The following is a 17,162-nucleotide window of genomic DNA, read 5'->3' as shown; positions in this document are numbered from 1 at the left end:
AATACGGTATTCCACTTCTATGTGTTGCAAAAAAAAAAGACTTTCACGCTTAAAATTACGGTCAAAAACCACGTTATCTCGACAAAAAAGGCAAGGTAGCTGATCTAAATTTCAGCAAAAATAAAATCTGATTAAAGTTTATCCTCTGATAATAATATCCGCTAATCCGCAAAAAGCCCACGCGAAAGCTGACCTGGGGCTACTTCTTGTGGGCTCCGCTTTTGCCGCCTATAAAATACTTTTCTATTTCCGAAAAAACCACATACATTATTTAAATAAATATAAAATAATCAAAAGCATCGTCTCCTCTCCTCAACCGCTATCTCACTCCCAACCGTCCGATTAGAGGAGAAAGTACTCACCTACATCTCAATCATCCACGTGGGGAAATATCGACCTTTCATATTTAGAAAGGAAGCTCTTTAACGGTCGCGATCACATGAGAGGGCCCACCAACCTTGATCAAAATTAGATCTCAGCCGTCCAAATCGAGATTCGGTCCATCAACTTGCTCGATGTTTAAGGATCCATGTGAACGCTCACTCCCAGTTCAGCCCCAGCTCAAGTGTAGATCCCAAACACCAAAACATCGATCCATCGGAGTAAAATGAGCATCATGGGTGAAGTGTCAGAAATTAATTGGTTTATGTCTCTGTTTGCTGTTGTATACAGGTACAGCTATCCGAAGCGAAACTTAAGCGCGGTCCCAGAAGCCTCAGGTTCGGAACCTAACCGAGAGCTTCGGGTCCGAACCCGAACTCGAACCAGCGACCGAAATCCAGCTCTAATGATTTTGGGATTTTTGTCTATTTACCCTCAAAAGAATCATATTTGCAAGTTTAATTCTAAATTTAGATATTCGCTGATGTTCATAATAATTCTACCATATTGAGTCAAGATTTTCTTTTTCAAAATTCAACGTACTTAAATTTGAGGAAACTAGGATAGTATTTGACAAAAATTTATATGAGTGCGTTTGGAACAATAACCCAATAAGAATTAATCTTATTTTAGTAAATAATCAGACTAGAACTATCTAGATTTTGTGAGGCTAGTTTGTAGTTAATAATCAGACTAGAACTTCCTAGATTGTTTAAGCCTCAAGAACTAATCTTAATTATCTTAGGGGTTGATTTGTAAATATAGGTAATTTGGGGAGATTTATGTAAACGACCCCACACTATTTTCTCTCTCATCCGAGGCGGTGAGAGTAGAGAGAAAGAGAAGAGAGGAGAGAGAGAGAGAGAAGAAAGCTTTCTGCTCTTAATTCTCTCTCCCATGAAAGATCAAGCTCTGTTCTGGTCCTAGGGTTTCGTACTGTTCACTCATCGAAGCTCTTGAAGCTCAGAATTGAGTTCTATCTTGGAGAACTGGAGGTAGATGCTTCGAAATTGGTTTGGTTTGAGAATTTTAATTTCTTTTTTTGCCCTAAATTTTAGTTGATTGTTGAAATCAGCATTGATTTGCTGTGATCGAGGTTTTGAATTGTAATGTAGACCGGGATCTTTCTGTTTCTAGTGTTAATTTAGCTTAATTTAGTTTTTGATACTTGTTTTGTTGAAGGATGTTTATGAACTTGAAGTGAGATTTTGAGGTGCTCGTTGTTGATTGGATCGAGAGGATGGCGCAAAGTAATTGGGAAGCGGATAAAATGTGAGTGTTTGGAGAATTTTGGTTATTTTTGTTGTTGATTGGGACAAAATTGATTTTTTTCCCCTTGTGGTAATTTTGTAGGCTTGATGTTTATATTTATGATTATTTGCTGAAGAGGAACCTGCAGTCGACTGCGAAAGCCTTTATGGCTGAAGGGAAGGTTGCGGCTGATCCCGTCGGTAATGGACATTCAAATTTTGTAGTTATTTATTTTAAATTACTTTTTTTTTGCTCCCTTCCAGCTGTTGATTTAGCTATAACTGTTTATTTCGGAAGTTGAGTAGTAGCGTGATATGTTTTCATATTTATTTAATATCGTTTTGGTCTGTAGTTTTAAAATCTCAGCGTGTAGAATTTAGTGATTTTTTTTTGAGAGAAAAATATGTGACTTTTTGGTAAGGGGGTGTTAGTGGTTCAAGCTTGTAGTTAGGACTAGGTCAACTGCCCAGCAATCCTACTTTCTAGATTTTTTTCCCCAGGCTAGAAATTTTCCTATTGGATCCTTGAATTCAAAATTGGATTCTTTTGATAAAAAATTGGATTTTTGGATTAAAAATTGGATTCTTTGATTAAAAAAAAATTGGAGGACGATTTGAACCAGGATTATTTTGGCTTACACTTGGATTTGGATAATTTTTATTATAATATTTAATCATTAAATTAAATAATAAATAATTAGTATCAGTGAATACTTGTTGAAATGTGTTATTCTTCCATTGGAATTTATTCTAAATTCTTGTTGGAATTGTTACCCTTGGGAAATGTTTAGAGAATATCTATCACAATTTGATGGTAAATGGTCAGACACATCTTAGCGTGGCAATTATGTTTCTTTTGATTAACTTACCTTTTACTAGTTTGTTGGCAAACTGTAGAACTAGTTCCTCACTGGTTATTCTGATAATTATATGTACAGAATTTATTGCTGACTGCTTAGGTTAAGGTAGGAATTGGATAGAAAGCATGTTGCGAAGGTAGGTTGATGCTCATGCAGCCATACTTGCACATAAAAAAAATGTTGAGTGTATATTTTTGTATAATTAAACTGAACATAATAATACAAGAATTTTACCATTCCTCTGAGTCAAAGCTATCTTATTTTTCTGCCCGTTCCAGTATACATGTATTTGTATGGGTAATTTTAAATCTTAAAAGTATTGTATTGAAGTTCTTTACCGCTATTTTGATTTCTAGTATTAATTCAAAATTCAACTTTATAATGACAAGAGAGTGCACCAATCTTTTCTCATGTGCCAAAAGAAAATTTTCCGAGCAAATTTAACTTTTGCTTAGCAGCAATTGATGCCCCGGGAGGATTTCTCTTTGAATGGTGGTCTGTTTTCTGGGACATATTCATTGCTAGAACAAATGAAAAACATTCAGAAGTAGCAGCAGCATACATAGAGGTAACTCTATTCTTCGCAAATGTCCAAATTTTCTCTCTTCTAGTTTCAAAACAAAGGTCCAAATGCATGTTTCTTTTGGTCCTTAGGCACAACAAGCCAAGGTGAGAGAGCATCAGCAACAGTTACAGATGCAACAGTTGCAACTCATACAGCAACGAAATGCTCAGTTGCAACGAAATAATCCTAATCATCCTTCACTTAGTGGCCCAATTAATACCATAAACTCTGATGGTATTTTGGGGACATCAACAGCAAGTGTTTTGGCTGCCAAGATGTACGAAGAGCGTTTGAAGCATCCCAACTCGATGGAATCTGAGGCTTCTACGCAACTTCTTGATGCTAGTAGGATGGCACTTCTTAAGTCAGCAACGAATCATCCTGGGTAAATTTCCCTTCTTCAGTTTCATTCTTATGGAGATACTTAAAGGCTTGGAGATTCCAGCTAACTGTATAGTTCTTTCGATGTTTTGTTGAAGCAGGCAGTTAGTCCAAGGTAACCAAGCTGGTGTATCTGCAGCATTGCAGCAAATGCAGTCACGAAATCAACAGACAACTGTAAATATTTGCACTATTTTCAGTATTCTTTGCTAGCAAATTGATCTGAATCTTAATATTTTACCTTTTTTCTTCCTTTCTATAATCATAAAACTATATCAGGATATTAAGACAGAGGGTAACTTGGGTGTAGCTCAAAGATCTATGCCTATGGATCCATCATCCATATACGGACAGGGTATTATACAGGCAAAATCTGGACTAGGAGGTCCTGGTAAGCAACTCTTAAAGAAATCCTGTTAATTGATATTCAAAATTTGTAAGCACTTTCAGTATTCTTAGTATTCTTGAGATATCTTGAATGTAGATCAAAGGTCTTCTCTCATCCCATTTCAGCCAAGCGGTGCAAGGAACTTATGTCTTAGTACTGAAACTTTAAAATTGAGGTGATCAATTGAAACAAGGCTATTTCACAAGCTCACATGCTGTTCCATTCAAATTTAAATCTCTCTTCTTACCCAACAAAAAAAAGGATTTTTTTCAAGTAGCCTTAAGGAAAACGGTTGCAAGTGTTTTAAGACTTCTTTTTATCCAGCAAGAAAATGGTGTAACTCAAGCAACATCAAAGGAGGGGGGAGGTCTGTTATCTGGGAGGAACATTTTACTTAACTTTATTGCTGCACTGCCTGTGTTTAGTCATAACTCATATAAATTGCATTTACATAAATTCTGCACCTGCTCGTGTTTAGTCATATCTCATATAAATTGCATTTGCATGAAAGTTTACGTCCATATTTTCTGTGGTATAGTACGATTATCAATCAAGGCAAGGTTTGTTTAAGACCTTGATTCCCTGAATATTAGGATTTCTATAAACTGCAAAGTCGTATACGTACATTCTCTTATATAAAACATTGGAGTCTGTTTTATTCTCAGTGCTAGTCCATGTATTGAGTTGCAATGTTCGTGTGAAACTGTCCAATTCCATCATAACATAAAATCAAAAGGTAATTGCCTTCTTATAAACGCTAGCCAAGAACAAAGCATTTAGAGACTGGAACCTCGTCAGACTCTAATATCCAACAAAAGAAACATATCTTGCATTTGTTAGTATTTCGCTATAGCTGTTTACATTGATCATTAAATTTGATTACATATAACTCGTAGCTATGTAGAGGTCTTTTCAAGTAGAAGTTTGGTGGATGTATTTTATTCTATCCTTTTGACTTAGTACTTTGTCATAAACTTAAAAGTTCATGCATGTTCTCTAATAAAATTGAGACCTTTTGCTCGTAAGACAAAATAAACCTGGAGCATAAGAGAGCCCAACAATGTCATAAGAGTACTCAATACCTCATACCTGTATAGGTATTCGTATATTTTCTTATACTTACACGTCAAACAAGATGAAATTTGAGGTTGGTCTATCGTAGCTTGTTGCAATTTCTGAATGTTCAACATTTATATGCTTGTCCTTCCTTATCTGTTTGTGTTATTAATTAATGCTTCTTGACTATTTACTTTACTTCAGCCCGATATTCTTCGTGACAGTGAGTTTGGTTTGCTTAACGAAGTGAAATGTTCCCATCCACAACTTTTAGTAACTTTCATTTTTTTTCTATTTTTTCTCTGTTTTAAAACTTAAGAGCCTCATTGCTTTCCTTAAAACCAGTTAAATAAATGAAAGGAACGTGGAAAAATGCCTAAAAACCACACCACTGAAGGGCATCAACCACTGTCTGACATTCCCATGCGTAATCTTTATTAACTGTTTGAGTCACACATTTGAATGAAAACAATACTTGGAATCCTTGAATTGCTTGAACGCGCCATTTGTCACTTGTTAAGTTTTATTGGCAACTATACAGTTCTGTAGATTTTGAAAGATTGATCAATATGAAGCTTAAACTCTTCTAATCACATGAAAACTGTATCTTGACAGGATTGAGTCAAGGTGTTAGTGGTCTTACATTGAAGGGCTGGCCCTTAACAGTTAAGTCGTGATGGAGTAGTAATTTAATTGCAGTTTAGTTGGAGCAACTTTTATTTACATAGTGAATTTACTCATAGGCAATTGATCAACTGCGGCCGAATTTGGGCCCACAAGTTCAGAAGCCTCTTTTGTCTCCACAAAGTCAGTTTCAGCTCATGTCACCACAACAGCAGCAGCAATTCTTAGCACAGGCCCAAGCACAAGGAAATCTTGGTGCATCAACTAACTATGGAGATATGGATCCTCGACGATTTAGAGGCTTGCCACGGGGCAATTTGAATGGAAAAGATGGCCCACTTACTGGAACGGATGGATCTATAGGTTCTCCTATTCAGTCAAATTCACCTAAAGTTAGGCCTGATCAAGGAGAATATCTAATGAAGGTTAGTTTTTCTATTATGGTTTGCACAATAAAGATTGTAATAGCAATTGAGGACTTGGACCCACTCTCATCACTTCGGTGGGTGGGGGAAGATATAAGGAGTATGTAAAGCTGATTTAGATACTCCATGTGGAGGCTTGGAATAAGCTTATGTATATTTTAATTTCTTTTCAAAAATTAAATATCATATAGATTTATATATTAACCATTTTCTTTTCTAGATATTCATTGGTAGTTTACCACTATAAGTAAACTAGCTAAATTGCACTTGCATAGTGCATGTGACCAAACATAGAAATGGTAACTATGTAGTTTGAAGAAAATTAATGAAGGTCATTTTTAAAAATATATCATTTTATTAGAGCAATGGATATAGATCAACTTAGCACAATGTTTTTTTATATAATTTTCAGTTTATTTATTGATTTAAATATTTACATGTAATATTTTTTTATTTATTTAAGTAGCAAGTTGAATTTTGTTTTGCTACTATTGTTTTTATTTTTATTTCTATTTTCTATACTATTTCAATTATCATTTATCTGAACGCGAGGAGGAAAAAACACATCACTTTGATATACGATTATTATTTAATTTACTATTAATAGAAGTATTTTAGTGTTTTAAATTCATCATTTTTTTATTTTTATAATTTCTAAATATTCAAGGTTATATTTATAGTTGTAAATTTTAATTGTGTGTTGACTTGGTTGTAAAAAAATTTTATTGGTTTTTTTTTTTTTGGAGGGGGGGGGGGGGGGGGGGGGGGGGGGTGAGGATTACCCTGAAGAAACCAAGTATTTCCCCAAAAAACAAACTATGGATGGAGGAATTTCCCCCATTCATTCACATTTGTCTACCCACACTTGATTTATTATTAAGTGGTATAGATCTGTGCATAGAGTAATATTTTAATAAAAAAGTTTCATTTATTATTTTGATTGAACTCAGATTTCTTTTTGTTTTATCATTGCTGCTTAAGCCATTACATTGAAGGGTTAATACTTAGTAGAGATAGCTGTTCTATTTGTATATTTGTGTTGAAAGTTGAAACTGCGTGTACTTTTTTCCTGCTTTACATTTGGTGCTGTTCCCATAACTCCATAACTTTGTTGTTTTAGGTTGACTAGTCTGCCTTTGTTTTTGATGTCATGAATCATCTATGCAGAATTTAGTTCTTTTCCTTGTGATTTGCATTTTGCTGTCAGATACCCATAGATTACATGAGCTATATGCTTGATACTATTATCTCTTTCTCTCTCTCGTGTTCTTTTTTTTGTGTGCAGTAATATTAGTAAGGATGGATCTAGCTGTGGACCGGCCTGAATGCCGAGTATGGTGGCAACATCGCGCCAACAAGCCATATCATTTATGAAAATATTAAGAATCTTAAATGGAAAATGCTTATAATAAATTCTGTATATTTCATCATCATAATTTGCTTAATTGACATGGTAATTAAGAAGGGCTTGCTTATTTGATGGACTATATTTGCATGAAAAAACTCCATTTGGCACTTTTTAAAGTTTTTCAGCCTAAAAGGAGCCATTCTTCCTGACATGTAATCTATCCAAAGTCACTTTAGAAATTAAAATTTTCCTTTGCCCATGGTCCCATGGAAGCTTTATAAGTATGCATATCTATGAATTCACCTCAGTGATTTGTGGTGTGGAATAACACACAGCCCTGCCAAATCTATTAAGCCTAAGCTTTTGAGTGTGCTATGTGAACCTTTTTCCATATAAGCACAGCTGCCTTGTAACTTGGTTCTGCTTGTTCAGGTGGAATTATTAGATCATCGTGTAGATATTGCAAGGTGCAGTCCATTTAGACTGATGGTTTACATGCACTATTAGTTATAATAAATATTCTATGGTATTCTAATCTGCTTACTTCCAAGCAGTTCTGTAACTTAAATCTTCTAAGTCTCTGTGTAAGTATAGGTAGACTTGTGTACATACTTCAAGACTGTTGTTCACATTGCCCATTTGTTAGATTATGTCTTCTAGCATTATCTTTTTAGGTGGTCATTGGTTTCAGACTTGCAGTATACATTAAGCAAATCTCTTTTATCGTAAGGACAACTATGGTTGAAGATTGTATTACATCCTTCAATGAATTGCACTTATGTATGGACTAATATTCTTAACAACGAAGTGCACCTAAATTCTTCAGGATTCAATAGTAGATGAGTCTCACCCACTGCGGATGGCCCAGAGGGTTGAGAGGTTCCAATATGGCTCCCACGGTCTTGGTTTCGATTGATGTGTCCCTTTCCCATGCTTTTCAGTGCTTTATTCTCTACTCTTGTTAGCGAATGTCTATTTTGAAAGCACCTCCACAATGATTGCATGCATGCATGCATATTGACATAAGGAAACTGGAGGCGGCGTGTGAAAAAACGATGTAGGACATAGAGTAGGTATTGAAGTATCCTATCGTTTAAGTGAGTCTGATGACAGTTCATGATATTTCATGGGCAAACACCATTAGGTAGTTGTGACATCACCATTCTATTCCAGTGTGAGTTATGTGGAAATCATTAATCATCATGTCGAGTAAAGGTCCAAGTAAATTTTATCAAATTTTAAGGCAGTTTAGCTTGCATATGCACCCGGACACATTTCCACTCACATCTGCTATATTAGTTTCTGTTTTACTTTTATCCAGATCCTACAGATTTTGTAAGTGCTGATGTCCAAAGACCTGTGACATTTTATGTCAATTTCAGTAGCATATCAGATAAGTTAGAGATATTTTCATTTAATCCAGTGTCAACAGTTATTTGGAGGTTCCTGAGTCCTAATTGTATTATTAGCAGCCTTACAAGTTCATCATTTTATCAGGAAAGTGCTAAACAAAGACTCATTAGCGTTCACGTTCTTCTGTATGCATGCCTATGAGATATAAATGCATCTTTGTTCTTGGTTCTTGAAAAGTTTCTGTGCCAATACTCGCGGATAAACGACTTTAACATCTGTCTCATGTTCCCAAGAAAAGTTGGATTGAGTTTTCCATTGAAATTCACAAAAACTGCAATATTGCTAGGTTTGACTTGGTTTGAGTGGTCAATTTTTGCAACTTCAAGCACATCATATAGGTAGTCAAAATGCTTAAAGAGCACGTATCTATACATACGAGAACAGGTATAAATCAGGCTGGTGAATATATCTGTTTAAATCTGCTTTAAGAAATTATATAGATATCAGGACCATCTGTAAACTTCCGTACATTTTAGCACACCTGGTTCTACTAATTTTGAACAAAATTTAGTTAATGAATGTTTATTCCTACAGTAAATGTTTGTATGAGAAGGCCTGTGAGCTTTTTGTATTAGAAGACCTGTGAGCTTGGATTTAGGAAAATTTGCTAATATCTACTAGTTTTGGTTTAACAAAAGAAGTATGTAACCTGCATGCATTTGGTTTAACAAAGAAAAAGTCTGGCATACAGTTTTCATATAGAATTTTTTTTTCCATTTCAGTGTGCAGTTAAGTAAAATGCTTTTCTGCTTGCCTGGACAGTGGTAGGTTTCTGTCAATTCGTTATTTTGTAGATGATATAATGGTTCTAAAAGATTTAATATTAAGAACTGTTCTCTTTTTCCAGTGAGCAATTACCTTTTATTATTATTATTTTATTTATTTTTTTATTTTGCAAAACTGATTTGTTCTAAATTTAGATGAAGATGGCCCAGATGCAGCAGCAGTCCTCTGCTCAGCAACCACAAGAACAGCTGCAGCAACAACAGCAGATGCAGCAGGTATTGGATTTCTACCTCTCTTGACTACTCAACAACTAATTTAATCTTTCTATTTTAGCTGGATTGTTTTTCCATTTCAAATGTCCATTGGCAATAAATTGCTGCTTAAAACTTTTTTTTGGCCAAGAATTAAGTCTTTTGTATCTTTTCTTTGGATAAACTTAGAATAACAGAAAAAGAAAGCAGGCAACTTCCTCTGGAGCTGCAAATAGTACTGGTACAGGAAACACTGTAGGCCCTTCTAATTCCCCTCCATCAACTCCATCTACTCATAACACTGGTGATGGAGTCGCAATAGCTGGAAATATGCAACATGTTAACAGTATGCCAAAAGGGCTAATGATGTATGGTACTGATGGGCCAGGGGGACTTGCTTCTTCTTCAAATCAGATGGTATGATATGCTTTTTCTTATTCAGATAACCTATTAAGTGCGAGAATAGTGCGTTGCAGCTTATTCACCTATACATATTTTATCTTAATATTACAGGATGACTTGGAGCACTTTGGTGATGTTGCTTCTTTAGATGATAATGTGGAGTCGTTTTTATCCCAACATGATGATGGGGATGCAAGGGACATTTTTGCTGCATTAAAAAGAAGTCCTGCAGAACCCAATCCAGAGCCTTCAAAGGGTAATCACATTGTTTGTACAATTCATAGTTTTCAAATGAGAAATATTAACATATGATATTCCCATTTCAGGTTTTTCATTTAATGAGGTTGGTTGTATCCGTACAAGCAACAGCAAAGTTGTCTGCTGCCATTTCTCTTCAGATGGAAAGATATTGGCTAGTGCGGGACACGAGAAGAAGGTATTATCTCATGCCATCACAGAAATGACTCTTTAGATGCTATTGTAATGATATAATTTGATACTTCTGGATGCTAAAATCTGGTGATAGAATTTTTTAGTTACAGACACAGTATGAAAATAAATGATAACATATTGTTAGTGATTTGTGGATGAACAGCTCAGTAAAATGGAATTTGATGATCTACCAATTTATAACGTTTTTCTGAGTTATTGGATTTATTTTCCTGTCCTTTTTCTTGATATTTGTGCATTTAACAATAATCTACTCTATGCTCAAGTTGTAAGAACTGTGTTATGTGAAACAATATTTAAGAAAAATTACTGCTGACTAGTTTTTGTTTCATGTTTCTCTAGGCTGTTCTCTGGAACATGGATACACTGCAAACAGAGAGTACACCAGAAGAGCACGCTCTTATCATCACAGATATACGTTTTAGGCCAAACTCAACTCAACTGGCGACATCTTCTTTTGATAGAACTGTTAAGCTATGGAATGCAGCAGAGGTACTGCTCTCTACTTTATGAGCCTCTTGTACTTAATAAAATTTCTATTTTGATACATGCATACAATTAAATGTACGCATGCATCAAACATGAGAACAGAGATAAATATGGAATTAAAGAAACCTGTATGTATAGTGAAATGTGGTACATAATCCTAGACTACTGTGAGTGTACAATTTTCCCTAAAACATAGTACCTCCTTGTTCATATAATGTGCTTTCATGGGTTGTTTCTATGTTAGCTTGTTATAATTTGAACTTCCTATGTGTGAAGTTATAGCATCCTTGTACTAATTCGTGGGTGAATTTTATAAATTTTCTTGTTATTTTCTTTTAATAATCTTGGAAGGGAGTATCAATTAGCTAATCTACTTAAGAATGTAACACTAATTATGCAATTATCTGGCTTTTTTTGCAGCCAAATTATTGCTTGCAGACATTTAGTGGCCACAGCTCCCAGGTGACATCATTAGATTTTCATCCTAAAAAGACAGACCTTCTATGTTCTTGTGATGGCAATGGGGAGATTCGTTTCTGGAATGTGAGCCAATATTCAAGCTCACGTATCTCCAAGGTTAGTTCTATTAACTGTATACTGTTAGCTCTATTAACTGTATACTATCTCTTTTCCCTTCATATTTGTATATATTGACTTATTTTAGATGAGCATTGTTGCATTAATAGGGTGGCACAGCACAAGTGAGGTTTCAGCCTAGAATTGGACGTCTTCTTGCTGCAGCTTCGGAGAATGTTGTTACGATTTTTGATGTTGAGAGTGATACTAAAACACTCTCATTACAGGTACTTTATTCCCTTCTTTTATCTATATTTAACTAAGGGTTAGTTTCAGAAAACCCCAAACTTTTGGAGTTGTTGCACTGACGTGCCCCCGCGCCCCGCGCCCCCTACCCCCGCGGAACTTTCTTTTAGTCCACTAAACCCCTTGAACTTCAGGGGTTATCGCACATAACCTCCAAGGACTTTTTATTCCACTAACCCTCACCTGAACATTTCTCATTTAGTCCCCCAAATTAGCACCATTAACTCAACATGTCACGTGGCAAACACGTTGACAGAAAAAAGAGGAAAACAACCCATCAGTTCCAGAAAGTTATCCTTTTGCCTTTTTAAAAAAAAATAATGGGTATTGTTTTGGGATGGAGAAGGTTGAGACATACTGATGTTTCTCTCTGAACAAAGAAGTTATGTATATCTATGTGCTATTCCTGTAGCTATGATGATCATGTAGTGATAATGTTTATTTGCAGGGTCATACAAAGGAGGTGCATTCTGTTTGTTGGGACAATAACGGGGAGTTCCTGGCTTCTGTTAGTCAGGATGCTGTAAAAGTGTGGTCATTGGTATCAGGAGAGTGCATTCATGAGCTCAGCACCAACGTGAACAAGTTCCACTCTTGTGTTTTTCATCCAAACTATTCAACTCTTCTGGTTATTGGAGGGTACCAGGTAACTACGATCTATACATGAGCTTAAAGATGTGCAATCATATTATCAGTCCAGTCATTTATTTGAAGAAAAAGAAAGAAAGAAAGGTTTACAAACAGAACCTACTGAAATTCCCCGGAATATTTTTGCTTCACTTTCGACTCTCCACTTTCTTTCCTTCGTCTCTTTCCTTGAGAATATAGACACGTCCAAATAGTCTTGAATTTCTTTCTCTGAACACCGCTGGATCATTTCCCCCCACTGTATGACCATAAAATTAGAGCCATGACTACGGCAACACTCAGAACATGTTAATACGACCCTGATTATATGCACATCATAAAATAAAGGGTTAATTGCAGATACACTCCTATACTATGAGGGTATAGCTCCTTAACCCCCCTAAACAATTTGATTAACACTTTACACTCCTGATTTCAGATCGACAATGTTATTTCTCCTGTTAGATTGAGACGTCACATGCGGAATGTGAGAATAAAATACTTTTTGTCTTCACGTTAAGTGCAAAAAGACTAAATTAGACACGAAAGCCGTCAATATTATTCAAATAACAGCCCCATATTTTTAGTACACCCCAAACCTACCGAGTTGTCTTAAAGAAGGCACTCGTTTCAAGCAAATATGAAGGTTTGGGGGGTCTAATTTAGAAATTAGAAATATGAAATTTGAGGGTCTAATTGAGGATTAACGAAGATTTAGGTGTCTAATGTTGAAATCTTAAATTACTTGTTGTTTACTTTGGTTTATGTGCTTTTTTCGCAGTCTTTGGAGCTATGGAACATGGTGGAGAGCCAAACAATGTCAGTTCCAGCCCACGACGGTCTCATTGCCGCATTAGCCCAATCTCCTACCACAGGAATGGTCGCCTCAGCGAGCCACGACAAGTCAGTCAAATTATGGAAATAGAAACCAATGATGTTATAGCTTTGTCAAAGATACAGGAGAGGAGGGACAAGAAGATGAAGTAATCGCCGTTAATTATTGTTAAATCCAATAAAATCTGGTAGTGGATGTTTAATTACTATGTTTAAAGTAAGGGACTGGCTTTTCTTGTTAATCTGAGAAGGGGGGTAGAAAGTAAGCTACAAATAGCTTGCTTACGAGTATGAATGGTATTTATAGATTGGTGTACATTGACTTTAGTTGGTAGAATTAGCGAGGATGGATGATTTGACTAGTTGAGAGCGATTTGTCACAAGGTGTTTATATAGAAAATAATATGATTTCTAATAATATTATGGCGTTTTCTCAGTTGCTTTCTGTTTTTTTTTTTGTTGCAATCTTAATGGATTACCTCATTATTTTCATTGGTAGTGTACTGAGCTGTATGTGAATGTGTTCTTGTTTAGAAGCTGTGTGCGCATTTAGTTAACCCACTGACGACACGAGAGCCACGAATACAATATCAGATTGAATTTACAATATCAAATGCTTTGTCCGATTACCATTCCTCGAATCAGTAAGCATGTTTTGAACTAGGGTTTCTTAAAATGATAGTACGTTAAATCTCCAATAATTGCATATTAGTTCCTCCGATCTTGAAAATTGCGTAGTAGTCCCTCATATTATATAGGATCTAGAAAAAAAAATGGTTTCTCTATTAGTATTTTAGTAAAAAAAATACCTAAGCATGGTTGGGTTTAACTACTAAACCTAGTTACTAAACTACCCCCTCCTTGATGTTTCAAGCCTTTGTGTAAGTCAGTTTTGAGTTAGATTTTTTTTTTCTAACCATGGGGAATAACTCAAGTGAGCATGGATTTTTTTTTAAGCGTGTGCTAAGTTTAAACTCGTTAAGACTTAAGAAGTGTGTTGGGGAATATAATAGACTCGTAAAACGGCCACTTTGCCTCCAACATCAGATCTGAAGGAATATTTCCCTCATACCCAACGTGATTTAACTTGAAGGACCACTTCGCAAGATCTTACACATGAAATGAGGGACTAATTATTGAATAGATAAGGGGCTAATATGTAAAAACCATTTTAACTAAATAACTTGTTAACCATTCCTTACTCAAATCGACAAATAAGATTATTTGGAATGCATAATAACGATTATATATTCCAAACTAGTTTCCAACGCATTTTTATTTGACAAAATACAACTGTAATTAAGCAATGGTTTGTGTAAGACTAGCAATTAAAGTTCATGATTCCATAACATGCCACTATTTTGGGGGCTGAGTAAGTAACGCAACCGCAAATACTGGGTCGCATTGTAACCGAAGCGCCCAAAAACTCAGGAGGTAATGCCACGTGGCAACAAAATACCATCCCCGCCAAATGTATAAATTGAGTGCTAACTGCAATTTTCCGAAACACAACAGTTCCATTCACTGTTTTAAAAAAATTAAGGAAGAAGAAGAAATGGCAAGCTCTGCGATCACTGGATCCCTCCTCAAGTTCCTCAATGGTGGGGCCGCCATGGCGAGGAGGAGCTGCCCCGCGAACCTGAGGGCCCTCGTCACCGGAGCTCCTGGTGGGCCAGGATCAATGGAGGTGAGATTAGTTAGTAGATACCATTATTATATATTATTATTTAAGATCAAAAAACATTTTCGCTTTTAGTTATGTTATGTCATATTTTTGTTGTCTTTGGCAGGGGGGTGATCCTCAGATGATGAAGGAATCATCCGGGCCAATGGAGAGCTCGCCTACTGAGCCTAGGGGTATGGCTAGTTCTGCGGCGGCTAGAAGAGAGGTTTGCTATCTGATACATGTGTACATAGATAAATAGACAGATAGATTGATTAATAGATAGATAAAAAAAAATCTGGACACTCATATGTTTCGCTACATTCTTTTTAATGAAATATGATACTGTTATATATACAATTTTTGTCAATGAATGCTTTTTCATTGACAAAAAGTATTATATTAGGCTTTATGTCTAGAGATCTATGTAGTGTTATAATGTCAACATTGTGTCAGTAGCCCAAAACCAAAATTTTCTGTAACATGCATGTAATACTTTTTAACTGAAAATTTGCTAACTTGGAATCTTTTATTAATGTTCCTTGGTCGCGATTAACTCACTGATGGAAGAGAGAATTCTTATAAGATATGCATGAGAAAATAGAATCCATTACAGATCCAAATATTTGGTATAAAAGAATTTGTTATGTTGTCGTTGTTATTGTTATTTGAAAATTAGTTTAAGTGGGAAATGTTTTTATGAATATTACTTGATGAGAAACAATTAAGAAGTTATGATTACGGTTAATTTAATGGAGCAGACAACTCTCAACATATCTGAATGAAAGAATATGATTCATGCATAATACGCTCTTTTGTTGTTATTGTGCTAGGTGATTGATAAGACACACATCTTTGTTTAACCAATACTACTAATATACAAATTTTAATGCGCATAAAAAATGATTGAAAATAACTAAAGAGGACGTTATTGTCGTTACCTTAATAGAATTGAATGGAAGGGTATGATTTGATGTGCTACATCCCAAAAATTTAAGATACAGAAGCCAAAATCATACTAGATGAGCAATGAGTACTCCCAAAGCGCCATACGGCAGAGGTCCGTGCAATGAAGTTTGGATAGAGAAAAGTTGACATTACAGAATTGAACGAAATAATAAGATTCGTGTAGCTAGCAGGCCCCAAAAATTCCCCCCATAAGCTTTTTGAGATAAAAGCTAGCTCTCTCATCGGTGTTCTATAATCACACACAGGTGAGCGATGAGATGCTCGACGAGGCGGATGACATGACCAACAAAGTCAAAGAAAAAGCCAGCAACATGTCAGAGAAAGCAGAGAACATCTCGGAGAAGGCGAAACAGACGGTGCAAGAAGTGTGGGGATCGGCAAAAGAGACCGCGCAAAAGGTGAAAGAGACGGTGGTTGGCAAAGCTGAGGACGCCAAGGAATTCATCCACGACAAGGCTGAGGCCGCCGACAGAGCTGTCAAGAGCGGGATCGCAGAGGCGAGGGCGGACGCAGAGGCCGGGAGGAGCACCGTGAAGGGTGAAGCCTTCCAACAGGCTGCTAAGAATCCCGAAACTGTCAAGAATGCAATGAACACCAAAGACTCCTAGACGTTCATATTTTAAAAAAAAGAAAAATTCATTGTTTTGTTTGATTGCATGAACTTCTTGATGTTTATGGCATCGCATCGTTAGCTATTGCATTTTATTATGTGAATAAAGGCTTGTTTATGCCTTGGATTGATGTTGAGATAATGAACATGTGTAAGTTCAATCATAATTGCTTGCACGCCGAAGGGTTCTAAGATTTTTTGTTTGTTGTTGGATTGTTTGTGTTGGTTTTGTTTAAGATTATTTCAGTTTCTTGGTGTTTTGAATGAAGACCTCTTACGCCTGAATTGATGGTGAGGTTATTAAATTATGCAAGTTCAGCCATAAATCTATCCCCCTTCTTTTTCCCCCTCATCAGGAATCAATCTAAACCGTAATGGGTATATTTCCTCATGCCTTGAAATTTTTTCTGGGGATATTTGTGGACAGACTCATTGTAGTATCGTTGTTTTAAACTTGCTACATCCCTTTGCAGATAGACCCTTTCAGTGATTTCTTTTACTCATTTACCTTTAGGGGATCCATTTGTTAAAAATAATAATCTTCTCTTCCTTCGACGGTAAAAGAGTCAAAAAACTTTCACATTGGGGTTTATCGGCAACAAGGAAACTATAGAGGGTTAGTAAATAA

General features: G+C 35.9%; 2 protein-coding genes across 5 annotated transcripts; both read left to right on the top strand.

Annotated features, from left to right (window-relative positions):
• LOC109850255 (transcriptional corepressor LEUNIG_HOMOLOG) lies at positions 1,210-13,728 on the top strand. 4 transcript variants are annotated; one of them, XM_020420226.1, is made up of 18 exons: positions 1,210-1,376; positions 1,564-1,653; positions 1,735-1,832; positions 2,914-3,059; positions 3,146-3,441; positions 3,536-3,614; positions 3,717-3,828; positions 5,497-5,546; positions 5,625-5,930; positions 9,612-9,692; positions 9,858-10,085; positions 10,182-10,326; positions 10,397-10,506; positions 10,863-11,012; positions 11,430-11,585; positions 11,696-11,812; positions 12,280-12,477; positions 13,240-13,728. In XM_020420226.1, exons 2-18 carry the CDS (start codon positions 1,622-1,624, stop codon positions 13,381-13,383), a joined length of 2,448 nt encoding a protein of 815 aa, XP_020275815.1. In that variant the 5' UTR covers positions 1,210-1,376; positions 1,564-1,621; the 3' UTR covers positions 13,384-13,728. The 4 variants fall into 4 exon arrangements, with proteins under 4 accessions (XP_020275815.1, XP_020275819.1, XP_020275818.1 ...); XM_020420230.1 differs by having other exon boundaries at positions 1,211-1,376; positions 2,950-3,059; positions 3,539-3,614; XM_020420229.1 differs by having other exon boundaries at positions 1,211-1,376; positions 2,950-3,059.
• LOC109850081 lies at positions 14,813-16,747 on the top strand. Its single transcript, XM_020419997.1, has 3 exons — positions 14,813-14,979; positions 15,083-15,181; positions 16,170-16,747. The coding sequence occupies exons 1-3, from the start codon at positions 14,848-14,850 to the stop codon at positions 16,530-16,532; spliced, it is 594 nt and encodes a 197-aa protein (XP_020275586.1). The 5' UTR covers positions 14,813-14,847; the 3' UTR covers positions 16,533-16,747.

Source organism: Asparagus officinalis, chromosome 7 (assembly GCF_001876935.1).
Source record: "Asparagus officinalis chromosome 7, Aspof.V1, whole genome shotgun sequence".
NCBI classification, from domain to species: Eukaryota; Viridiplantae; Streptophyta; class Magnoliopsida; order Asparagales; family Asparagaceae; genus Asparagus; species Asparagus officinalis.
The sequence above is the reverse complement of the archived record's forward strand: the minus strand, read 5'-3'. Positions and strand labels throughout refer to the sequence as shown.

Excerpts from the sequence above, each read along its gene's own strand:
- LOC109850255 (XM_020420226.1), top strand. The coding sequence starts at position 1,622 with ATGGCGCAAAGTAATTGGGAAGCGGATAAAAT. Across the intron at positions 5,547-5,624 it reads TGAAGGGCTGGCCCTTAACA|GCAATTGATCAACTGCGGCC; the intron begins GTTAAGTCGTGA and ends ATTTACTCATAG. Across the intron at positions 11,586-11,695 it reads CAAGCTCACGTATCTCCAAG|GGTGGCACAGCACAAGTGAG; the intron begins GTTAGTTCTATT and ends TTGCATTAATAG.
- LOC109850081 (XM_020419997.1), top strand. The coding sequence starts at position 14,848 with ATGGCAAGCTCTGCGATCACTGGATCCCTCCTCAAGTTCCTCAATGGT. Across the intron at positions 14,980-15,082 it reads GTGGGCCAGGATCAATGGAG|GGGGGTGATCCTCAGATGAT; the intron begins GTGAGATTAGTT and ends TGTCTTTGGCAG. Across the intron at positions 15,182-16,169 it reads CTGCGGCGGCTAGAAGAGAG|GTGAGCGATGAGATGCTCGA; the intron begins GTTTGCTATCTG and ends AATCACACACAG.